The sequence below is a fragment of the Mytilus galloprovincialis genome, chromosome 1 (assembly GCF_965363235.1).
Source record: "Mytilus galloprovincialis chromosome 1, xbMytGall1.hap1.1, whole genome shotgun sequence".
In the NCBI taxonomy this organism is placed as follows: Eukaryota; Metazoa; Mollusca; class Bivalvia; order Mytilida; family Mytilidae; genus Mytilus; species Mytilus galloprovincialis.
In genome coordinates, this window is record NC_134838.1 from 115702406 (window position 1) to 115730090 (window position 27685).

At 31.0% G+C, this 27685-nt stretch overlaps 1 protein-coding gene across 8 annotated transcripts in view; it reads left to right on the forward strand.

Annotated features, from left to right (window-relative positions):
• The first annotated feature begins 1078 nt into the window (after positions 1-1078).
• Positions 1079-27685, forward strand: part of LOC143052806 (potassium voltage-gated channel protein Shab-like) — a 127956-nt gene continuing 101349 nt past the window's right edge. For 3 of the 8 annotated variants that reach the window (XM_076225926.1, XM_076225940.1, XM_076225933.1), the window contains exon 1: positions 1080-1738. In XM_076225926.1, coding sequence (XP_076082041.1) covers positions 1641-1738 — 98 coding nt within the window. In that variant the 5' untranslated portion in view covers positions 1080-1640. Of the gene's footprint in view, positions 1739-27685 lie in introns of all 8 variants that reach the window. The other 5 variants (XM_076225928.1, XM_076225912.1, XM_076225945.1 and 2 more) reach the window with 4 other exon arrangements.

The following is a 27685-nucleotide window of genomic DNA, read 5'->3' on the forward strand; positions in this document are numbered from 1 at the left end:
AGTTGACATTTTCATTAAGATTAACAAATTATCCCTTGTTTTACAAAGATATTAATATAAATTTGTATCGATTTCCACTCAAATACAATGACTATATCAGCAATGGTTATTCCAAGATCTTATCTGTTGAATTCTGACAAAAATCAACGTTACTTTGTTGTTTACTCTTTTTCAATTTATAAATTAGATTGATCAAAATTAACATTGATTTCGTTAAATTACTGAATTGAAAGATCAGTCTACACGACTCCCCGTTAATCTATACATGCTGTTTTGGATGGAAGAAAAAGACATTGATGGTAAATTTCCCTGCCATAATCTATGGTTCATTTAAGTGTACTAGTATTACAGAAAGTTCTAACCACACAGAAGAATGATTATTGAAAATGTTTAAACTGAAAGGTTTTCATAAAACGTCAATATAAAGAGGACAGACTTAAATGTCGCACCTAAGCAGACACAAAATAATATAGTGCACTCGACATCTTTAAAAGTTCATGTTTCTTCGCTGTTATCTATGTGTATTGAAAAATTGAAGATAGCAACTAAGATGAACCGCTTGCTCAATTTTAACTTTAATCTTTTATTTCAATAATGTCAACACAAAACGTCGTGATGTAAAGACAATATCTTTAATCGACCTTCCTTAATTGGTAATTTTATATGCAGAAAACATGAAATTTTATTTCAACAGTGCATTTAGTTTTAACAGCTGCTGAGCGCAAACTGTTGCTTTCAGTTATTATAACGACGATTTTGAAGAATATGAAATCGTTGGTTAAACAGACAGATCGATGAATGCCAGGTGGATCGCAGCGTAACTTGAGCGACAGTTAAGAATACGGAATTCAACAGGTATATTGAAGCTAGTCACAACTAGTTTTAATGTTCCTTAATGTCTTTAGATATGGAGAATACTTTTGAAATATGAAATGGTCTTTATTCCTAAAAACTGTTTGTAAATCGTATTTGAAAGCAATTGGATTATCAATTTATTATTCGAAAAGGAATATATTGGCGTGAAAAGGGCGTTGAATCTGTATACAAATAAGATTGTAAATGCCGTGATCGTCATATTAACAAGTGTTTGTTAGTAAATACTAAAAAAAAGGTTTTGTGATTCGACCTTTTTACTTTCAGACGCGTTAGATTCTGTTCATAACAGTTTGTATGTAAAAAAAAAACAAATGATGTTGGGCATTTAACGCATATACTGTGAAAATCTAAAATATATACATTTTGTGATTATAGGTAATGTTATTATATTTCCATAATATGTCAACACATGTATTATTATCCCACAGCTGTTAGAAGAAATTAATTACTATATGTACAAGCAGTAGTTTATGTTCTGATATTGAAAATAGATTCCAGTCATTTGAAGTTATTAATGAAACGAATGTCTGGTTTGACGAAATACATCAGTGACAGTATATTCTGCACTGATTATGAAATATATTTGCAGTCAGCGACGCAAGAGGGATTATTTTAAATTGTCTTTTTGGAGAAAATTCATATTGAAAATTAGGACTAAAATTGTGAGTGTTAATTGGAAACATATTCCATGCAGTAATGATGTGTAGGATTTGTATATCTAACATACCTGGTGACCGTATTTAAGAGAACTGTCAGTTGTCAGAATGAAACACGGAGATAAAGCTCATACCATGTTGCTGGAGAATTTAAAAGTCATTTCGGAGCATAGGAGGCGCTCTTTAGCTGCAAACGAAAATTACAGGTATGTGTTTGTTTACATTAAATATAGATAAATGATATATCTAGATGACCATGAACATAAAACGAAACTCAAGATTATGCATGCTATTCTTTTTTTTTTATGAGAACATAACGAAACTATAGATTTGCTACGTTTTCATGTCAGCCATAAACAAATGACAAAATGTGACATACTTTCTAAGATACCATGAGCAGAGCATGAACCGAACGTTACTTTATAAAACTCAAGATATGTGATGTTTATTACCAAGACACAAGATAACACCTTTTTGGTTAATTTTGGTAACCTTGAAGACAATAGAAAAACTTGTAATGCTTTCTAGAAAAGGTTTATAACAGGAGATAATCAAAATCCAATTATAAATTGAAAACATATCGTATAAATATAAATTAAAAGCTATCATGTCATTCGTATATATTATTAATTTCAACTTAATGAATTGGATTCAATTTAAAAGTAAGGCGAGTAGATAAATCAACATCCATATAAAGATGCACGGACGAGTCATTTTAAATATTATGTAAATGTCAAAAATGAAATAAAAGGCCATTTTGAAATGATAAATAACATCAATAAAATACTTGTACATTTATATTACACAAAAATCAATTGGAATAGAAAAATAATATGTGACAAAAATGTATAATATTGTATGTCAGTAAATTGGAAGGTTTTTGAGGAAGTTTGTCTCGGTCGCACGAGAGGACCGAAGAGAGAGATAGAGAGGAAATGGGAGGGGAGACATAAACTACAATGTGTACTAATGTGTTGAATTGCAGTATTGTGAAGGATGTAACTATGAAGCTGTGTTGTAATTGTCAAGACTTCACTTTCTGTTTTAATGCATTCTTCGCGAGCAATACCTTTCGTTCAAAAATGGATTCTTGTATGAGGATTTATATAGTTTATAAATATATATTAACATATTGGATTTTGATATACATAATCATTTCTGAAATTTTATTACTTGTCAATCGATGATATGAATAATATAAGTAAGTGTTAGAAAAGGATCAAAAGTTATATGATGTATGTTATAATATCATGGACAGGAATCAAAACCTACACCTTACGACTTACTTGAATAATTTACACATTCTAACATGATCTGGACAAAGCTCTATCAAATTACTTCCATATCGAATGAAACTAAGTCTTTTGTCTTTGAATATTGAAAAACAAAATTAAATCGTACTAGGATTTTTCAATTTCTCAAGTGTAACTCTATAAAAAAAAAAGCCGTAACCAATACTAACTTAAATCTTTACTAAATTCTGAGGTACTTAAATTCTTTAGAAATCCAACAAAAAATGTGATTAAAACATGGCAAAGTATGTTTTGTTAAACAGTCTACATTTATTATGTCACACCTTGTCGAAATTTTTTTGTATATACTGCACTCGGTCACGACTGTTTATTACGTCATTATTTAAAATCTGTTGGATATGTACTGACTGATGTCATTTTGATTTTGGAAAACATTATGTAGTAGATGATACTGTTTTTATGATTCTGTAGCTGCGATTTCTACTAGATCGGTGCTTTGTTGATTTCTTTGGTATTTTTAAGTGTTTTCGTGCTTCATACAATCTGATGCATCAACTCTTTTCCAAATGATTTCTAAATATATAACAACAATGAATATTACAAATGAGTTGACTATCAAAACAATGAATCGGTTCACCCTTTTGTCTATGACTTGAACACTCATTAACACATGAGACATGTCCTAGTGCAATGAATTAAGTATACAAAGGTAATTATATGAGATCCTCTTTGAATAAATAAAAAAAAAGTAAAATTACAAAAATACTGAACTTCGAGGAAAATTCAAAACGGACATTCCCCAATCAAATGGCAAAATACACATCAAACGAATGGACACCAACTGACACAATTCTGACTTGGTATACAGGCATTTTCAAATGTAGAAACTGGTGGATTGGACCGGGTTTTATAGCGCTAAAACTGTCACTTGTATGACAGTCGTATTATTAACTCCAATATATTCACAACGATGTGTGTCACAAAGAGTTGTCTATAAAGAAAAAAAGGCATCAGTTATAAATAATATTCATAAAGAGTTGTTTTGTTTTGAATCAGTTACAAATAGTTGTCTATAAACAAAAATGATTCTGTACAAAGAATTGTCAAATAGCATCATTTAATCAGTTAGATAGAATAGTCAACAGGAATGCATCGGTAAAAAAGAGCTGTCTATCAACAGCAAGGCATCGGTTAAAAATAGTAGTATATCAAAAGCAACGAGTCGATAACAACGAGTTGTCTATCAACAGCAATGAAAAGGGTAACAACGAATTACATTTGAGAATGGCAATGTTTAACATATGAAAAAGACAACAACCCAGTCATAGATCAGATAACAAACGATGGCCACAGATGGGTCTTCAACGCTGCGAGAAATTCTCGCATCCGTAGGTGGGTCTCACCTTTCCTCAAAATTAAAATGTGTACTAGTTCAGTGAAAATGGACGTCATACTAAACTCAAAAACATATATGACAATGATACATAAATAAACAAAGGACTACTTGCCATTACTGATATGTCAGCTTCAGACATACCATCATAAAATATATGAGAAGAACATAACCCGTATTATATCAACACAATGTATAGAATATAAAGACTTCAAGTATAGTCTATTAAAAGCAATGACTCGGCAATAAAAAGTTGTCTATCAATGCAACACCAATGAATAGGTTATAAAGAATGGTTTTTCGGCAGCAAAGAATTAGCTACAAAGAGTAGTCTAACTTCAGCAATGAATTCGTTATATAAAGAGAAGTCTTACAACAGCAACGAATCGGTTATATAAAAGTAGTCTTACAACAGTAATGATTCGTTTATAGAGAGTGGTCTAACGACAAGAATGAATCGGTAATACAGAACTGTCTATCAACAAAAATGAATAGAATATAAAGAATAGTTTATAAACAGCAATGACTCAGTTATAAAGAATTGTATATTGACAGCAGTTTATAATCGGTAACAGAATTGTCTATCTATATATATGAATTGAATATAAAGAATATTTTTTAAAAGCAATGACACGGTTATAAAGAGTAGTCTATCAACATCAATTAATCTGTTATATTAAAAGAAGTCTTACAATAGCAATGAATCGTTTATATAATAATAGTCTTACAATAGCAATGAATCGTCAAGAATGAGTGGTCTAACGACAAGAATGAAGTAATAAAGAGTAGTCAATCAAAAGCAATGAATCGGTTACAAAGAGTTGTCTATTATCAACATCGAATCTATAACAAAGAATTGTCTATCAACAGCAAGGAATCAGTTATACAAAGTAGTATATCAACAACAATGAATAGGAAACAAAGAGTTGTCTATCAACACCAATGAATGATTCAATCGTTTATAAATAGTGGTATATCATCAACAGCAATTATTCGTTTATAAATAGTGGTCTAACGACAATAATGAATCAGTAATATAGAAATGTTTATGAACAACAATGAATAGAATATAAAGGATAGTATATTAGCAGCAGTAAATCGTTTATAAAGAGTAGTCTATCTGATGTACAGTAGTTGTCGTGTGTTCAGTAATTTATACGTGTTTCTCGTTTCTCGTTTTTTTGATATATATTAGACCGTTGGTTTTCCCGTTTGAATGGTTTAACACTAATATTTTAGGGCCCTTTATAGCTTTTTGTTCGGTGTGAGCCTAGGCTCCGTGTTGAAGGCCGTACATTGACCTATAATGGTTTACTTTTATAAATTGTTATTTGGATGGAGAGTTTTCTCACACAACATCTTCCTATATCTAATTATCAGCAGCATTTAAAAGGTTATAAATAGTGGTCTATCAACACAAAAGAATCGTTTATACTAAGTGAATAGTGGTCTATAAACACCAATGAATAGGTTATAAATAGTGGTCTATAACACCAATGAATAGGTTATAAACAAATTCTAACAACAGCAAATAATCAGTAATAGAGAGTAGTCAAAACAACAGTAATTCAATTACAAGGAATTGTCTATAAACTAAAAGGATTCGGTAACAAATAGTAAAATCAACAGCAATGAATCACTTATAAAGAGTAATATATTAACATCAATGATACAGTTATAAAGAGTAGTCAAACAACAGCAATGAATCGTGTATAAAGATTGGTAATAACACATCACTGGTAGGCGTTTCATACGACAGGGATTTCAAATCTCGCCTTTTTATGGCAATATTCTATACAAATCACCAAAAAAAAAAAGTGTCGTCATTCACCTCAAAAAGCTTACTTAACATTTAAACAGAACCATACACAAGGGATGTAGTTACGATACTGTTTTCAAGTCATTAAAGATGGTATCTTTTGGAAGTAATATTGGTTCACTCATAGGGTCTTTGCATCGGAAATAAACACAATTATTCTAAAACAAGTTGTTGGCATGATTTGGGTTGTGTTTTCTCGTATGATTTATAATGGTATGATAATAAACTCCTAACGGGAGGGATTTGCTTGATTTTCATTTGATAAAGACAAAATCTCTCAGTCAGTTTAATTGAATTCTGGAACTGGCATGTTTGCAAATACTAGAAGTCTTATTTGTCATTGTCATTCCCTTAATTCCTTCTGTTACCTATTCTAAAATCTTATTCCGACTTCTATCAAACTCTGTTCTACTTAGATGTGCATTTTGCTGTGTGTTTGTTTTTCCAACCAGTTTGGGGGAAGGGAGGGTGCGATCTCATAAATAATGTTTTACACCGCCATATTTTGCGTTTGAACTACGTCAGGAACCTCTATCCTTTGTAAGTCTTTGTTTGTGGTTTATTTTTATTTTAAGGTGGTGTCTATTTTGCTGAACTTGTAAGCATTATTGTTAAGGGACAAGCTGAAGCCTTCGAGTGCGGAATGTATTTATGCATTGGAGACCCTTTTGTTGCCTTTCTTTAGTCGGGTTGTTGTCTCTTTCTTTATTCTAAGTCTACAAAAAAAACGACAAAATTACACGGTTTTCAACTAATTAAGTGAAAAATAACTGTCATATTCCTGTTGGTCACTGACCTTGCTTGATTCGTGGAGTCCAATAATCGGATGTTGTTCTTAATAGAAGGTTTTATAAAACAACGTCACAAATAAAAAAAGGAAAAACACGATATCGTGCAGTGCCAAGAATTAGCTGTTCTTAATTCTTTATTGCAGAACATCTCAATAATGAATATCATTTAAGTATTTCTTTAAAAGATTAAATAACGTATTTCCATAGTTGCTTTTTAACCATTTTAAATACATCCATTGTGCTAATCCCCACATGTTTCAAATTTCTATACATAATTCTGTTAAACTTCCATACTAAATCTTGAAAATGGTGGTCAAATTTAGTAAAAATATTTCACCAATTATGATAACTGTATCTCGTTTGTCGATATTCAATAGCATAGTACACAGGGAAAATATGCTTGCTTAGATATCAAATGATACATGTCAGAAACATGATTGTTGTTATCCTTTCGTTTGATGTGTTTGAGATTTTTGTTTTGCCATTTGCTTAGAGACCTTCCATTTAGAGTTTTCCAAGGAGTTCCGTCTTTTAGTTTTTTTTTCCAAGAATGCAAAAGAATGGTACTTGTACTTTCCGGAGCACCTGAGATTATCACTAGTGTTTGTTGGGCAAGTGTTGTTTATTTTTTAGTTTTCTATGTTGTGTCATGTGTACTATTGTTTGTCTGTTTGTCTTTCTCATTTTTAGTCATGTCGTTGTCAATTATTTTCGATTTATGAGTTTGACCGTCCCTCTGGTATCTTTCGTCCCTCTTTTATATTTGTATATTGTCTGTTTTATATTATGCTTATACTCTGTATTACAAGTAGTGAGACTATAATGAAGTATTGAATATTTCTCTGATTCTGCAAACATGTTTTTAACATATATGTTCGTTTTACAGACAAACAATTTGATGGAAAACATTTACAAATTATCGCACAGATCTCTTTTAGGCAAAAACCCACCAACAACGTTCGGTGACTAAATCAGTTTTTTAAATGTTTACTGCTATTTTTTCCGGATATGATCTATTTAGTTTTATTCTGCGCAATGTAAATGTGGATATTAGTTTTTATCTTTAACTCGCTTTCCTGTCTTTGGAAAAAAAAACTACCGATTGCCAAGTTCGTACCTTCACAGTTTACTTAAGCTTTTGTTCTTTTAAATTCTAATGTTTATGGTTTAAATGCTGCATAGGATACAAGCTCCAAAACCGTGTGTCAGATTTATGATAGTATGTACTTAAAAGAAAAGTTGACTTAATCTCTTTAGTTTTCAATGACGTTATAAGGTTAAAAGTATTAACAATCAATTTATTATCAAATTGGACCTCATATCTATGCAGACAATGATAGATATAGGAAGATGTGATATGAGTGCCAATGATACAACTCTCCAGCCAAGTAACAATTTATAAAAGTAAACCATTATAGGTCAAAGTATGGTCTCCAACACGGAGCCTAGGCTCACACCGAGCAGCAATCTACAAAGGACCATAAAACTTACTAGTGTTAAACCAATCATACGGGAAAACCAACGGTCTAATCTAAAAAAAAAATAATACATAATGTGTAAAATCTAGATGGAATCTTTCGATTAAAGTATTACAATAGTGTACACAGTACAATAACTAAATCATATTATTATGATTACTGCAATTTTTTGTCGCACTATTTGCATTATTACAACCTCGCAATAATTTCTCATTTATCAACTCTTTCGGAAATGCCTGTTTGCTATCTCCCCTTTAAAATGGTTCTTCGTTTGTCTTGAAACGGTAAAGTTAAAGCTGTTAGCTTTTAAAACTTGTATAGTACAAAGTAATAGATTTGTAGTTTTTCTTTATTAAGTTTTTTCCCCATTTTCAATTTTCGAACTTATACTCAATGGAACTTAACAATCCAATGACCAAAGTTAACGTTTGTTCCTGCTTTGTGGAGATCCTTGTGGGTTTGATGATTCCAAAATTTGTACATGTATGTACTTTTGTGTTTCTTGATCCTAATCGTTTTTATTTCTTTTGGGGTTGAAGATCCAAAAGTTTTATGTTCTTTTGAGTTTGCTGATCCCATACATGTTAGGTTCTATTGAGTTTGATGATCCTATAACGTTTTGTGTACTTTTAGGTTTGATGATCCCAAACATTCTATGTACTTTTAGGTTTGATAATCCCAAACATTCTATGTACTTTTAGGTTTGATAATCCCAAACATTCTTTGTACTTTTAGGTTTGATGATCCTAAATATTCTATGTACTTTTAGGTTTGACGATTACAAACATTTTATGTACTTTTAGGTTTGATGATCCCAAACATTCTATGTACTTTTAGGTTTAATAATCCCAAACATTCTATGTACTTTTGGTTTTGATGATTACAAACATTCTATGTACTTTTAGGTTTGATGATCCCAAACATTCTATGTACTTTTAGGTTTGACGATTACAAACATTTTATGTACTTTTAGGTTTGATGATCCCAAACATTCTATGTACTTTTAGGTTTGATAATCCCAAACATTCTTTGTACTTTTAGGTTTGATGATCCTAAATATTCTATGTACTTTTAGGTTTGACGATTACAAACATTTTATGTACTTTTAGGTTTGATGATCCCAAACATTCTATGTACTTTTAGGTTTAATAATCCCAAACATTCTATGTACTTTTGGTTTTGATGATTACAAACATTCTATGTACTTTTAGGTTTGATGATCCCAAACATTCTATGTACTTTTAGGTTTGATAATCCCAAACATTCTTTGTACTTTTAGGTTTGATGATCCCAAACATTCTATGTACTTTTGGTTTTGATGATTACAAACATTTTATGTACTTTTAGGTTTGATGATTCCAAACATTCTATGTACCTTTAGGTTTGATAATCCCAAACATTCTTTGTACTTTTAGGTTTGATGATCCCAAACATTCTATGTACTTTTAGTTTTGATGATTACAAACATTTTATGTTCTTTTGGGTTTGATGATCCTAAACATTCTATGTACTTTTAGGTTTGATAATCCCAAACATTCTTTGTACTTCTGGTTTGGATGATTAAAAACATTTTATGTTCTTTAAGGCTTGATGATCCCAAACATTTTAGGTACTTCTGGTTTGGATGATTACAAACATTTTATGTTCTTTTGTTTTTGATGATCCCAAATATTTTATGTTTTTTTTGTTTGATGATCCTAAACATGTTGTGTTCGTTTTTGGTTTGATGGTCCTAAACGTTCTGTTCTTTTGTGTTTGATAATCATTAACCTTCTATGCTCGTTTGTGTTTGATAATCCCAAACGTTATATGCTCTTTTGAGTTTGCTGATCTATAACGTTTCATGTTCTTTTGTGTTTGCTGATTCTAAACGTTTTATGTTATTTTGTTTAAAACATATTAGTTGCATAACTATAATCCAATTATAACGTATAGTCAATATTGAAATTGATGATATAATTCTAAATATCTTGATTCCAAGTATTGGTTTAAGGGCATACGATACAGTTTTGAACCTGTATTTACAAGTTGATGAAAATTTGCATATAGGCTATTTCTTACCTCATTAAATCAAATATGTAATAAAAAATATACCTTCATGTGCTACTTTTTGAGTGAAATGAGTTTTTGTATATTTGCTCAAAATTCAGATTTGTGTCCGTATTTTCTTTTTCGAAAAAAAGACATAACTTTTTTGTTTTAAAAGATAAACACAAAATGTTTTTGTTAAATAATCGGTAATTTCTGTATTTTATAAGTATCATTAAAAATTATGCAATTTTTATTCCGAAATAACTCTATATTTATCAAATGTTCATGAATAGAGGAAAAAACGTCATTTTTTGCTGCATGTTTATCAAAATAAAAGAAATGCGCTATTTTACAGTTTTATAAAATTTGGGTCACATAATCTCCTTGCAAAATGAAACAAATTGCTGTTTTAAAAAATAGGGGTCCATGCACTCGTTTTCAAATTAAATCAGTTTGAATGATAAAAATCAGTCGAAAAATGCATCTTTTCCCGATATGTCAGAGTTTGACGTCGCGAAAATAACATTTTACGTTAGCAACGTCATTACCTTCCCTGTAACTGTATCGTATGCCCTTAAGGCCTACTAGTCAGGTTCATTCAATAAGATGTCTGATGGTCGATGGTTCTCTCCGGTCACTCCGGTTTCATCTATCAATAAAAGACGATATAGCCTAGAATGCTGAACGTAGTGTTAAACAACAACTCGTCAGTTTATTCTGTAATCAATGTTCTTCACAGCCTTTTTGATACAGTAATCCTAAATGAAATGAACAGGAACATTGTTTATTTCAAATTTGTTACGGTATATTTGCCAAAGAAATATAATTTTACTTTTCGTTGCACACATCTGTATTCTCATAACATTTAATATGGGTTAAAATAAGTATTTTACCAAAATTATTCGGCACTAAGCTAAAACTGTACTAAATTATTCACTTAGGCTATACTCAGGACATTTCCTTCTATCAGTTATATCATAGGAAGATGAATCTGAGTCATTTGCGGTGTGTGTCCTTTTGTCTCTTTTTTTGACAGGCATTTTGTCATACATTTGGGCCCTCTTCGCAATTTGATTCGACAATGGACGACATATCATATATAAAGCTTGTTATATGTATGATTAACCGATCATTGTAGAGAACATATCAGACATGCTGCGACTGAATTATAATCCTGGTACCTTTGATAAATAATTACATCACTGGGTCGATGCCACTACTGGTGGACGCATCACTACCCCAGTAGTCAGCACTTCGGTGTTGACATAAATATCAACTATATGATCATTTCTATAAATGTCTTGTTACAAAACAAAAAATAAGGATTTTCTTATCCTAGGAATAGATTACCTTAGCCGTTTTTGGCACAACTTTTTTCAATTTTGGGTCGTCAATGCTCTTAAAATTGTACTTGTTTGTCTTTATAACTGTTTTGATCTGAGCGTCACTGATGAGTCTTATGTAGGCGAAACGCGCGTCTGGTGTATTAAATTATTATAATCCTGGTACCTTTGATAACTAATTATATCAGAATCTAGCCACAATTTGAATGAATAAAAATGCAGCGTGTCATTTTTTTTTTTTTTAATTTTTTTGTAGGTTTTTTCTGTTCACTTTTGTAATTGGACAGTACACTCAGTAAATATTTTGTACCAAATCTCTCGTATATTTTGTTTTGATATCACTGTATCCGATTAACTTAATACAGAATTAAGGAAAACAGATAACGGTCACACTCTCTCTTGAATAGTTACCTAAAACAGAACATAACAATTGAAAAATATCTTATACACATTTAATTCCAGATGCTGAAACTTGCATCATTAAACTCATTACGACCACGTGTCAATTCTGTGACATTTGTTGCTGGTACTGTATAAAGTTATGACATTATCCAGAATAAACATGCCTCGATACGAACACTGATTGCAGTTTTTCTATGGCAGATATTATTTTTGTAGTGGTACGAACATCCACGAAGCATGATTATTTACTTCATGCAACATGTCAGATATATATAGGTTTTATTTTCACTTTAAATAGGTTTATTGTAAAAGAAAACTGCCCACCACGGCTATTTGTATTTCATTGTTCTAATTTACACATTGACGTAAATAAATATTTTTAAATAAGAAAATGATGCGACAGTTATTATTGTCGAAAAATACTTTGTGAACTAAATACGTAAAACTCAAATTTTAAAATCACATTACAAGAAAATATTGATGAATCTCTGACGAATGAAACAAAAAAAAACCTGTTATACTTACAGACATTTATACACACCTTGAAATAAGAATTCAAACTATGACTATTGCGTAAATTACCATTATTGTAAATACGACAGACTTTGAGACAATGGTGACTGTCAGAGAAATCAAACCTTAAAATGTAAATCATTTGGATGTTAATTCACATTTTTGCTCAGTACAAATGGAAACCAATGACAATCTTACAAATAAAAACAAACGATACCCAAATGCACATTACAGTTAGTTAATGTCTAAAAATATTCATAAATAATAAAAGATAGCAAAATAGAAAAAAAAATGTGTTAAATTATTGTTATTGCCTGACGCCTATCGAGAAACTACTGATGTGTCCAATAAGAGAATTAAACAAATGTACAAAGACCGTAAATGTCAGACGAGATATTGTTGTGATTTTGAAATTAAAACTTCTGTTAATTATCAGACCTTCAATAACATAGCTAGTTGACTAATATACCAGTAATAACATAACAGTTATAACAAAATGAGTTGATAAACATCTACTACATTTGCAATGTGTGAGACATATTGATTAGGTCCATTACAATTTCTGTTTGTGACATTGTTATATCAATACAAGATCGTTCTCAATATAGAAACTGATCATAATTTTACCTCCAATTTCCTACTGAAATGGCCATCTCCTTCTTGTAGCTTTTTCTGTTGCGTTTGAAGATTGACTGACGCAATGGACGTTGTTATCAATCAATCTGAAATAGTCAGCCTTTTTAAACTTAAAATTCACGAAAAAAAACCTTGCCTTTAATTATTTCTAGGACATTTTATATATTGTTATCATCTTCCAAGCTTATTTCCGTAGTTGACAAAGTTTGAGTATTTTTTTTCTCAATCAATCGATTCGATTTTTCTGCAAAATTATGTATACGAATTTGTAACGAATTGTCATCTAATTAGTGGAAGCTTGATTTTATTGTAGATTCTCACGTGAGAAATAGTATCCTCTTTTTGCTAAGTTGGTAGTCTGTATGAGACAACATGAGGTATAGTGTTTATGCTATTGCAGAAGAGTGGCTATTTACATGAGAGTCAATTAGGTGTCATTTTTAGCTCAACTGCATACAAGTAAACAACAACTGCGTGATAAAAGATAATGATCATTGACAAACTTGAAAGTTTTACATGAACCAGTTCAGTACAATTCCTAGACTGACATGAATATTAAAAAGAGATAGATACATTTTATTTTCAATAGAAAACCTATCATTGACAACACTTATTCAATGAATAGCACTTTAAACGTTTATAATAATAGATAAAACCTTAAGAAAAACAGCTCAAATCTGGAATATTAGTTGCATTGTCGTTTTTTTTTTCAGTGGCACTCGTTTCGTTGTTTTCCTCTTATATTTGATGCGTTTCCCTCAGTTTTAGTTTGTTACCCGGTTTTGTTTTTTCTCAATCGATTTATGACTTTTGAACAGCAGTATACTAGTCTACTGTTGCCTTTATATATAATGTAAGGTAAAGGACAGAAAAGCAGTCAAAAATATGCATAATGTTATTTAACTCGAAACCTGAGAAAAAAAAGTAAAATCACAAAAATACTGAACTCAGAGGAAAATCAATTCGGAAAGTCTACAATAATATGGCAAAATCAAATAACAAAACGCATAAAAAACGAATGGACAAGAACTGAATAGGAATACAGCAGTCATCACCTTGTCACAATCTCAATCAGAACAAAAACAAACAAATATTTAACAAAGAAGCACAAAAAAGGAGAGAAACGATCCGATCTTCTCTCTTTCTTGCTACGAAAAAACACACAGGAACTATCTATCCCAAAGTTTAACCTATATAACCTAGTGAAAATATAGTTAACATATTTTAAAATATACAACGAACTACACAGCACACAGATTCAATATATATATATGTCAATAAAATTTTATGAATAATTATAATGATACATTCCTGCCCTTTTGCTTTCTAGCATTTCCATACGTAGATGTGTAAAATATTGCGAAATATGCTATTGTTTGGTGAAAAAATACAATAAACAGAGAAAAACAATAAAAAAACTAAAATGGTTTGATAAACATTAAGAAAATAGTAGAACTATATAATTACATTCAAAGTTTAGTTCTTTTTGGTGCTTCTTTGTTAAATATTTGTTTGTTTTTGTTCTGATTGAGATTGTGACACGGTGATGACTCTTTACACCTATTTTGACAATTTTACCTGTTATACCTGTTTGTTAACGCATCGTTGTCAATATAATGGAATTTGATGCGACTGTCATACAAGTAGAATGTTTAAGCGTTATAAAACAAGGTTCAATCCACCATTTTCTACATAAGAAAATACCTGTACCAAGTCAGGAATATGACAGTAATTGTTGTCCATTCGTTTGATGTACTTTATCTTTTGATTTTGCCAATTGATAAGGCACTTTCCGTTTTGAATTTTTACTCGGAGTTCAGTATTTTTATGATTTTATTTATTTTTTTTTTTTTTTGGCATTTAGTTTTCTCAAGTTAAATTATATAGATAATTTATGTTGTAAATAGAAATACTATATATCTTCTCTTTTCCAACGCATGATAGTTACAATTGCTTTAAAATTGAAATGAGAATATAAAAATATATGAAACGCGCGGAACGTTGATATAAAAAGACGAAAATAGATAAAATCAGAGAATTTAAACAAAAACAAAATCTAATCGAATAACGTATTCTGTGTTTTACAATAAAAATTGCCTAATATTTCAAATGGTGTTGTGCAACCACACGAATCTTCATAGATTTGTACAGAAATATCCTTCTTACATGGTATAATTTCATTTTCATTTGGTTCTGAAGTTGCACCAATGAAACCTTAGCATTGTTATCTAGAAGCCAAATTGTTTTGCTTTATTTCATTTTAATCTACTTCGTCGTGCAATCTTGTTATTCGGATCAGAAATCCGATTCATCTTTCTTAGATAAAACCCATAGAATAAAACAAATCAAATTTCAAGCAAAATTTTAAAATCAATATGCATGAAAATGAAAAATAAATACATTAGCAGAATGCAAAATTTAACTCAAAATTTACCAAAGAATCTTAGAATACATTAATAAAAAATATATTTGATTTTGCTTTGTGACTTTGCATAATCTTTTATTCCTATATAATTTAGTTTTGATCGATTTGATTTGCCTTTACGGGATGGAATCTTTTGGTCTCTTATCATATAATTTTGTTTATAAAGATGAGAGAGAAGTTGAAGAAAACAAGTTAAAAGGAACAATGGAAAATTTATTTTTAGCACTATAAAGAGCTATGATAATAAAAGATATATTCACTTTGAACCAATATGTCGTCATAATGTTATATACTACTAATTCTAACGTGAAAACATTATCTTCTTTGAACATCTGCCACAAAATTCTAAAAGATCTGGACTTGATGTTGACCTTAAATAAGATAGAACATTTCTCATGATAGTCTTTTTTAGAATAGAGTTTTACTAGTCATAGATAATTATAGGTAATAATAATGAAATTGCATCATGTGTTGTAAAGATTTTGTCTAAATAAACCAATTTATTGTCTATCGTAGAATTCCGAGTCCAAAATTCAAATATTATATAACTCTGTGTTTTAAGATTTGATACATGGAATTGTTCACAATATAATGAACGATGCAAACGATATGTTGTACACATTCAAATTATATCAAAGTATTGAATAAGCATAACAAGAAATACTAACTTCCAAATCAAGTTTCCTTACTTTGTGTGAGTTTACTGATTATATAAATAAGAACATATCGTATGTGTTCGTGCCAATGAGACAACTCTCCATCTAAGTCAAAATGTATAAAACTTTAACAATTAGCCTTCAACACAGAGCCTTGACTCGCACCAATTGAACCACTTTTGTTATTCACAGTTTGGAACAAGAAGAAAGATGGATACGTGCAAAGATTTATTTAGGCCCTTGGATTTAAAATTTAAAATTTAGTATTATAATTCTTACAGATAATATCATCCAGAGGTTTTTAACAATGTCACCCATATACGAGTTTTTAATTTTTGTTTTGTTTTAAACTTTTGATTAAATGTCTTTAAATATGCATTTAAAGACCGTAACAATGCCATATTTTCAGATCAAAGGTGTTGATATAATTGAAATATTAACAAGTTTATGCTATTGTTTATATTGCTTTTTTCGTATTGTTTCTCCGTTATCGACTGATTGTTATTCCTAATTGGTAAAATCCAAAAAAAGTGATTAATAAATAATAAATGAACAGTTGTAAGCTCGGTTCTAACATCAGCTATCAAGGGAGTTTTTAGAATTTCTTTAAATGCATATATTAAAAAATAATCTATATTGGATCTACCCCATTTAGATAGATACTTTTCTTATATTTTTATGATGTTTTGTTTTACCGATTTGACATTTCTTATCTTATACTTATTTTCTGGTATTTTAACGGATTTCACATGCGAAGCAGGTCGTGCTAACCTTGGCTGAAATCCGTCATTTAACAGTTTTGTTTGAAGTCCATACTGACCAAAGGTTAAATGTGTTTGGTGTACTATTATCTCCTTTATCTGACAACATCTAGTGAGCATACTTTGTGTAGTTTCTATCGATTATAGAAATAATAGCCAGAATATTGAAATTATTTGACTTGATCTATGATAACCTACATGCTTCAAGAAAGTTCAGACTATATTCTCTATAGAATTCATAAACAATATTGACGAATCCATCTAACAAAATACAAATTTGACCAATACAATTTACCTTGAAGAAACTGAAATAAGATAATTATTTCAACCTTGAAGAAACTGAAATAAGATAATTATTTCAACCTTGAAGAAGGAGAAAAATATTGTTATGAACTTTTATGTAGAGGTAATGTCGTTTATGAATTGATTCGCAATGAAGAATACAAGTATGATATGTGTTCTTTCTATGTCACGTCATCAGGCATGGTCTCCTTTTTCATGCAGTCACAATAGGAAATTCAGAGGAAAGCAAGAAAATACGACGTCATTATCGGATTTTAACCAATGAAGAACCAAACTGACGAACCACACGTTGATAACAATATGTAATATAGGGCTATTGCTTGAATATTGGAGCAATAATATCAGACTACCACATGTCAGTTTTTATATTTGATGTATTTTCAGACCTAGGCTTTAGTACTGTCAGCCCAAGATGTGCCGAAGACTATCTAGAGTGGTTATATCCTATATCAACACAGGGCTGATAAGACATCTAAAATGAAACATGTCATTTGGATTGAGACAATATACTCCCACTTGAAAAATAGCATTGTGTACACATGTTTTACTGAAGAGATAGAAATATCAAGTAATCAATTTACACAACTACAAGTAAACAACACAATTGTCAGTGAATATATCTTATTATGTTTAACAAATATTTATCTGTAGAGTACTCAAACGTACATATGACGTAATCTGATGTACAGTAGTTGTCGTTTGTTTACGTGGTTCATTACTGTTTCTCGTTTCTCGTGTTTTATATAGATGATACCGTTGGCTTTCCTCGTTTGAATGGTTTTACACTAGTGTTTTTTGGGGCCCTTTGATGTGGTTCATATGTGTTTCTCGTTTCTCGTTTCTGTTATCATTTTAGATTGCCACTAAAGCCTAAAAGACGTGGTTTTATATTCGTTTCCACAATGATAAAAATCTTACAAAACTATATATTTCTTTTTATCACACCAACACCGAAATTGGTTGAAATTGATAACGTGACTGAAACAGTTACCACTACGTCACAGCATGTTACATTTTGTATCTTCACATAACTTGGCAAATGCGCGTATACTATTAGTTACATAGTGTGCTAGTGACCTAATACGGTATATACGGGGTCAGTAAATTCCATATGGGGTGAGAACGAAACTCGAATCCCCATATGGAATTTACTTACCCCATATATACCGTATTGGGTCACTAGCAAACTATGTAACGAATTTATCTTACCGACTATCTTTACGTGTGAAATTTAGACTAATGACCTATCAAAATGAGCACGTCTTCAATACTGTTAGAATTAATAAACTACTTTCATTGATCCTACAAGAACAGATACCAACAATAACAACTTTCTTCGTCTGTTGAAACCTTTTTCTCAGTACCGGTTTTTTTTTATAAAGGAACGTAACACTAAGTACTAGTACTACTAACTGTGGATGAAATAAGCCCGCCACCCTACTACCTTATAAGGAATATAAAGGGACGCAACACCACTACTAACCGTGTATGAGATAAGCCCAGCCCCTACTAACCTAATATGAAACATACACGGTCTCCACGAGGGCGCTTTTTACCAATCACATTTCTAGAAATGTATAGGAGGTAAAATAAATGCGTTTATTCGGTAGAAATTTTTATTCTATATATTCCGCTTGGTAATGCATAGTCCCTTCTTGCCAGCTCATAGTAGTTCAAGCTGGCTTGAAAATTAAATAACAGGAAGTTTGAGTTATCAGTGGTTATGATAATGTGAAGCTATCAATTTGGTTAGACATTTAACATTGACTTTTTTAAAAGGAATTTTGAGAGAGAAAAACTTTGAGATAAAGAGAATCAATTGTATGAAGCTTCGGCTGTATTGATTAAGGTGCAGAATTATTCTTTTAGAAAGTTAGAGATTTTGCTAAGTTTTTATTATCTTTTCTTGTTCATTGTTAATGATCATAGACTAGGTTGTCAATAAGTTATGCAATGCAACTAAATTTTATGATGTACTTGTAAATCTCTGAAGGCAGTCGATGAAAAGACTGACGAAAACAGTATTTAACCGTAAGATTTAATTGCATCTGCATTTTGAAATACATCGTTTTAGCAATATATTTGTCTAACAACGGCATAATGTTATGTTTTCATGTATACAAACAATGCTTAGGTGTTCCCTTGACAAATTGAGCTTTACGTTTTGATAACATCCTGTAATACTAAGGTGTTCCCTTGACGAGTTTATCTTTAAGTTTTCCCAATATCCTGTAATTATGTGTGAAAATGTAGCTTCCTTGAACACTTTCATTGGCGTTTTTCTATAGTCTTATATACAGTTATGTGACGCTTGGGACCATAAAAATAAATCTGGTAATAAAAAGTAATAGTTCTTTGGTAGAAGAATGTGCATTGTATCATTATTTTACTGAAATTAATTCTAAACCAGGTGGGAAATGAGCGCTATCAAATCCTCATCTGAATTATGTTGGTCCTATGGCCCTTCTAGCCTTAAACTTAATCAGTAGAAACGCGTTTACTCTTTTTTTTCAATACATTACAGTGTGTATTCCATTGATTTTATATTCAATATAGGAGATGACAGCCGTTTAAATTATATTGGATGCAGAATCGACGCAGTTCAATAAATTGTTTAGTGGCATATTGTTAAGTCATTTCAATAAATTGTTTAGTGGCATATTGTAGTCCCAGTACCAAATACAATGCACTGATTATTTATGGCAAAATTTAAAAAGTGATGCATTCTGGAAATATCAATTCTGCAATTTTGCTTTAATGCCAAAGTACCCGAATTTATTGAAGATATATAGCCATAATTTCATATAGATGTCGATTAATAACAGTGGATTTTTAAGTCGACTGAAAAATCATCGCATGCTTTAATACTAGGTAATGGGAATGGAATCAGATCAAGATTTTGTTTCTCATATATTCTTAGATCTGGAGAATTTCTATTGCCCAATTTACAAGTAAAACAACTAATTCATGTCTGTTGATTCCTATCATAATGTCAAGCTTTTGTTCGACTTTCCAATTTGTTCAATCAAAGCTTAAAACTGCATTCTTGATCTTTGATATAACAGCATACTTCAAATTGCAAAAATGGGAGAACTTTTTGCCAGGTGGTACAATATATATTTCATCCGTTTCTGACATCTGAGAAATCGACATATGTTTGCGAATAATTTATGGGATGGCATTTAAAATTATTCATATGTTTTGAAGTTTTCGTCTCAAACTAAATTTTTAAAGTATCTTTCATTGTTCAATAAATACACAAAAAGATGCAACTTTTATAAAAAGGTATTTTTTTGTAAGAATTTTCTCAAGCCAGGGCTTCTTATAACCTTGACGCCTTGATGGTAGCGGGTTTACCTTGAGTGCGGGAGCTTTGTGTTTTTGTCATTTGATAAGGACTTTCCATTTTGAATTTTCCTTGGAGTTTTGTTATATTACTTTTTAGTATAAGGCTGGGTTCATATTCATATAAAGACAATAAATATGTTTCCGACTTCAATTTCCGATTTATTTTGATAGATGATTATGGAAGTACATGCAATCCTTCATTTAGTGATTACCATATGACACCACATCAATTTAAAGCTTTCTTTATTCCGGAACAAATCGGTAAATGATGGCATACTAATTGTTAGTAATTTGTAATGTTTCTGCCCAGCAATAATGTGTCGTAGTATCCTACTGTTTAAGAGGCATGCACATGCTTATCCTTGGACCATATAACCTTTGTGATGTCTTGTGCTTTTGAATTGTTTCGAATCCTGCTTAACATGTGGCAACCGCTTAGTTGCTCATGGTTAGTAAAATTTTCACTGAATAAAGTTGAGGTTTTGGATACGACAATAGAAACATAAGCGTTTTCATCTGTTACAGATATTCAATAACGATCAACCGTTAATATTCTTACAACAATTGCTGCAATAGAGTCTAATTTTACTACTACAGCTTTATACTGCCTGAACAGCCTGTATATGTTGACTTCAGTCATACTACAGTATCTAATATCTTACTCATCTGATATGAAATATGCTTGGTATGTCAAATAATCGTTGACAGAGCTCATACAATTTGTTTTTTTTTCTCAAACGCCTTGAGTTATTTACACTATATCAAGGTCTAGCAATGTTGTCATCAAGCACAACTCTGGATCAAGGTTTTATAAATAATGATAAAATAGGTGGGACTCATTCATACCGAATGCACATTATTCATCCAATGTATGTTCTCTTGTTTTGTTAATATGTCTTTTGATTGAGTTAAGCCATTTCAATTGATATTTTATAGTGTCTTTCTATGTTGTGATGTTACACTATTGTTTTGGTTGGGTGAAGTTTGGCGCCTATTTAAACATTTAAACCTGCTGCATTTGTTTGCACCTGTCCTAAGTCAGGAACCACATGTTCAGTGGTTGTAGTGTGTTGATGTGGTTCATAAGTGTTTCTCGTTTTTTTTATAAAGATTAGACAGTTGTTTTTCCTGTTTAAATGGATATACACTAGTAAATTTTTAGGCCCTTTATAGCTTGTTGTTCGGTGTCAGCCAAGGCTCCGTGTTGAAGACCGTACTTTGATCTACAATGGTAAATTTTACAAATTGTGGCTTGGATGGCGAGTTGTCTCATTTGCACTCATACCACATTTTTTTTATATCTATAGAAATTACTCAGTATGTGAAGTATAGAAAAATGAGTAATAATTCCAAAGCCAGTAATACAACATGGTCTGCGTATAAACAATTGAGGTTGCAGAATTTGAAGAAAAATATAGAAGTTGATTATGCAACATTTAGTAATTTCTTCTTACAGTGCAACATGAGAAGGACTACCACAATAGTAAAAATACAAAATGAATTGGTATTTAAGAGTTTCCGTAAATACACATCACGGAAAATATCCGTCTATTTCTTTTTCAAATAATGCTGTTTAAAGTACTTGACTTATTGACGTTATATTGTATCTGAAAAACAAATCACATGTTATATAAATATCACAAATTGTTTTTGTCATATTCATTATTTCATTAAACGATAGAATTTAGTCAAACGAATTGGCAACAACTTGTGTTACATAAACAGTACGTTTAAAACAAGAGACAATTAACTGTTTTAGTTGTTTTTATTGTGATTGTTTTTCAGATTTTCAAATGGTTGTATTTCGATCTAAACTTGGAATTAAATCCATTAAACCGTTGTCATCAATAGTATTATGTAGATACAAAAATCTGTGTGAATCAATCACCCTACAGAAAAATAACATACCATTTATTAATGATAGTAACTACAGTCAAATCCCCAGCTTCACAGCTAGAAGAGTTTAACGTAGTTTTAAGGGTTGGTTATATTTTCAATTGTTTTTACCAATTCCGATTCGTATTATAAATATTTAATATAGAGAGGAAATATCCGCATTACTATTGCAATTTCACCGTCGGAAACCGTTGAAAAATGTTTGCAATGTTTTGTATGCCCAATAATTCAAGTATTATAGTATCCTCTGAACCAGTGAACAATATGCTAACTCTATATAAGATGCATAGCCGTTGGTCGAACTTAGCCAAGTGAAACAGCATGCAAGAAGGAGTAATATATTGCAGTAATTTACTTTTCGCAAACAAATTCAACCCTTGGGAAAACAGCTAGGTTTACATAATTCGATTTACAATAAATGGTTGCAATCCTTTTCTCACATTTAATGATGTTTGTGTAAATTTCAACTTGTAGCATAAACTGGTTCCCTGTAGAATACCAAGAGGAAGCTATTAACCGCCATTAGTAGTCGGGTGAATATTATCCTGTTCATAAATGCGTTTAGTCTAGACTGTAAGATCTATTACAATTAAAATATCAATGTCCAGTAACGGCATATTAGTTCATAAGGTCAAACTTTATAACTAACTATAACGAAGGATCAATCAACATCATGTCATACTTCTGTTAGCTGCTCATTTGATCCCTTTGATTTAAGACTCTTTACCAAACATCCATTGTATTCAAACAGTAATCATATGCTGTTTTTCCTCAATAACAATGTTTTATATATTCATCAATTTGTCAATAGTCAATAATCATATTCGTTCAATGCTTAATGCCGGAGACTACAATAACAAGTTTATTGAAACAATACTAGCAGTAGATTTCGTATAAAAAAAATTCAAAGCTTTTATTCGTATATATTATGTTGGTTGTCATCTTTTCATGTATGTGTGTCTTTTCAAACAACACCTGTAAAAGAGAGGCGAATAATACTAGAGGTACATTCAAACTTAATTAAAACATTGTTTTTAGTTGTCAGTTGAACTAGCTGTCATTAAATGGGAGTACTCTCTGATCTGTACTTATAGTCTATTTTTTGTTGGAATGTACAAGTACCCGGCCATGCCACTCTGTGTTTTGTAAAAGAGTGACGAAAGATACCAAAGGGACAGTCAAACTCAGAAATCTAAAATAGCCATGGCTTAAAATGAAAAAGACAAACAGACAAACAATAATACACATGACACAACATAGACAACTAAAGAATAAAACAACACGAATCCCACCAAAAACTAGGAGTGATCTCAGGTGATCCGGAAGGGTAAGCAGATCTTGCTCCACATGTGGCACCCGTCGTGTTGTTTATGTGATAACAAATTCGGTAAATAGTCTAATTCGGTAGGTCACATATATGAAAGGGAAGGGGATTGTAGTTACGACGTAAGGAACATATCCGATATCATTTGTGAAACGGTTATTCCATAACGGTCAACCAACTCGTGATGGCGTCCGTAAAATTTACGAAGGGATGATTTCAACTTCACAACTTGGAACTCTTGGTTTAATAGCTTCCTTATGAGCAGCAACCCTTTATCAAGAAGATACATTTCTATCCGTTTGATGAGTTTTAAAAGCCTTTTTCAACAGATGTTCATGGTTCGTTCTTATGTTGTTCTGTTACACCACTGTCTCAGGTTAGCCGGGGAGGGTTAGTATCTCGCTAACATGTTTAATCCTGCCATATTCTGTATGTATAAATGCCTGACCCGATTTATGAGCTAACCTGTAATTCAGTGGTTGTCGTTTGTTGGTGTGTTACCTAATTGTTTTTTTGTTCATTTTTTTGTTTTTTTCACAAATTAGGCCGTTATTTTTTAATTACTCGTTACTTTGAATTGTTTAACATTTGTGATTTCAGGGTCTTTAAAGCTTACAATTCACTATGGGCTTTGTTCATTGTTGAAGGCCGTACGGTGACCTATAGTTTTTAATTACTGTTCCATTTGGTCTCTTGTGAAGAGTTGTATCATTGGCAATCACACCACATCTTCTTTATTATAACGATAAGTCGAAAATAAACTGACAACGCCATAGCTAAAAAAGAAAAAAAAAAAAAAAAAACAATAGTACATAAAACACGTAATAGAAATTTATATAGTTAAGAATAAGCATAAAATGTGAAGTTACTGAGATCTGTGCTCCTTACATATCTTGTATATCAGATGTTTTAAAAACAAACGATTTTAGTCTTTAAATGAGAAAGTTGGATGGAAAATCTACATGAATATCATTTCATAGTAAACATTGCTATTTTTGAAATTTGCGACAATAATCGATATAGCATTAAATGATACATGATATGGTGCAAAGACAAATGGATGAAATTTAAATTATCTTTATGTAATTACATAAATAACAATCATTTATATGTCTTTCCATTTTTCATGGAAAATAAAGTGTTAATCTATATTTCAGAAAATGTGAAAAGGCAATATTTCATAAATTGTTATATTCCTGTTTTCCCTCAGTGTGTGTTGGTTAGATTGTCACATTCTATATAATTACTTTCTGATTTTTACACAAAAATTGTAACGTCATATGCATGTACCTGTATGCACATACATGACATAAAAGACTCACGTGACTCACATGTCTTTAATACACAAAATGTCTCCATAATCTTATATTAGAATGTTTACTTAATCATATTCAAATCTTTTTCAATTGACTGACTTTATATTGTTTTATCCAATTTCGAAATGTTGTCACGTGACTTTACATACATGTTCCTGTTTCTGTTATACTTACGTTTCATTATAAACAGGTTAAGGACCACCTCCGGTTGCGGGATTTTCTCGCTGCGTTGAAGACCCATTGGTAGCCCTCGGCTGTTGTCTGCTCTTTGGACGGGTTGTTGTCTCTTTGACATATTCCCCATTTCCATTCTCAATTTTATGCATAACTTCAAAATCAATTTGCTTCACAAACGACTGGTATGTTGAGTATTATAATTGTATATAAACGTGGGCGATCCGATGGTAAATATTTATATGTTTCTTAATTTGATAAAATTAGGTTTTAGAATTAAGCAATCTCAGTAGAACAGAATTGATACTTGTAAAGACGAAAGCAAATTAAGACATGATAGAATTATGAGCAAGTTTTTTCCCCTCAATTAGGACAAATTACAAGTAAGTGATGCGTTTGTTCCTTTAGTTCTACATATGCTTTCAAGGAATAATTTAGCTGTGTATTGACGTCATTAGTGACCGTAGACTAATTTTATTGGACTTGAATATGGACTTGTTAGATTTATAGAGAATCCACGTTAAACGTTTGTTGTAGATGTTGATTGGAAATGATCCTGTAATATATAAGGAGTGGTCTTTAAATTTGGTAAAACATTTAGTTATAACTATATTACAGCGAGGTTTTATTAAGTGATCTCTAAAGTTTACGAACAATGTTATATAATATCAGACCATGGCGCCACATATAGACATTCTTATTTTGTTTCTCTTCAAATTTATAGATGAGAATACCATTTTTTTAGTTGTCATCCACTTATATGAAGTTTGTAGCTAAATGGCAGACAAATAATATTGTTAGCCTTATAAGTATATATCAAATCTTGAATCTAATCAAAAGACATGTTTGAATCACCTTGTGTAATGATCTTCAATTTCGAACCAGTTCTAAAACTACACTCTACTTTACTTCCAAGTAATAAGGATGTTTTCCAATTCTATTTCTAGAAAGACAATCGATTTTCGGACTCCTTTAAAATTACATAATTTATTTTGATGTGATATTTACGAAATGTGTGTGCGTATATACATATAATCTTTTGAAACATTGCAAATTACAGCTGAAAATAAAACCTGTTTTAGCAATAGTTCATAGGTGAATCTAAATCAAATTTATTAGATAAGAACATTGAATGAGCGAGTCCATGGTATCATTTATAGTTGAAATCAAAATTAAACAGTAAAAATACAATGCAAGAAATCATAGCACCTATAAAATAAATCTCTTCTTTCCTTCTGCAGTCAGTAATATCTTTGCAATGAAAGAAGCTTTCCTAGAGGTCTCCTTCTCTATATTGACTCTAACTTAGATGACCTCCGATGTGCATGTTGGAATGTCATAAGTTATCAAAAGGTCTTTTTAGCATGTACATTCATCTTTAGATTTCAAATCACACTTCAAAAGAAACAGTGATGTAAAACGTAAGTTACGGGATCGGTTATTGATTAGTGAATGAAATATAAGACGGATGAGTTTAACTATAAGATATTAAGTTATGAAATATTAATTATCCTGGGTCGTTTAGACACCTGATATAACATGATAATCTATACTCTGTAAAGGATACATAATAACAAATATTTCTGACTTTTTGGTAAGATTCCTATTAAACTTCCAAATACATTCTACCTACGAATATCAATAATGCATACAATTAATTAAAGAAGAAAACAAAAATACCATTACCAAAATATCTAATAATAGTAGATGCATTATTGTAATTAAAAAAAGGCAAATAGTTTTGAAGGCAATCCTGGAGGAAAACATTTTCATTTTTAAATCCATAGATAATATTCTATAATTTGGAAAAATAATCCATTGTTTGAAATTGTTACATGTTACATGTTACATGAAATATCTATTTTTATACCAAAATTGACGAATAAACTTCAAAATCAACACGTACTGTAGAATTTTAACACTCAATCATACTAATTCAATGAACAAACGAATAACAAAGGAAGAGCTTAATTAAATAACGTTCATCAAATACGCTCATGACCTTGCAATAACCTTCATCAACTACGCTCGTAACCTTGCAATAACCTTAAGATACGATTGTGACCTTGAAACAACCTTCAGCAGATATAGTATTGATCTTGCAATAACATTCGATAGGTATATACGTTCGTGACCTCGCAAAACCTTCATTAGGTTTGCTCGTGGCCTTGCAATAACCTTCATCAGACCTTGAAACAAAATTCATCGGGTTCTCTTTTGATCAAACGTTTTGAAGACCCAAAACTATGAACTGTTTGAGAGCATGAACTTATTTTCGTTTACATGAGGGA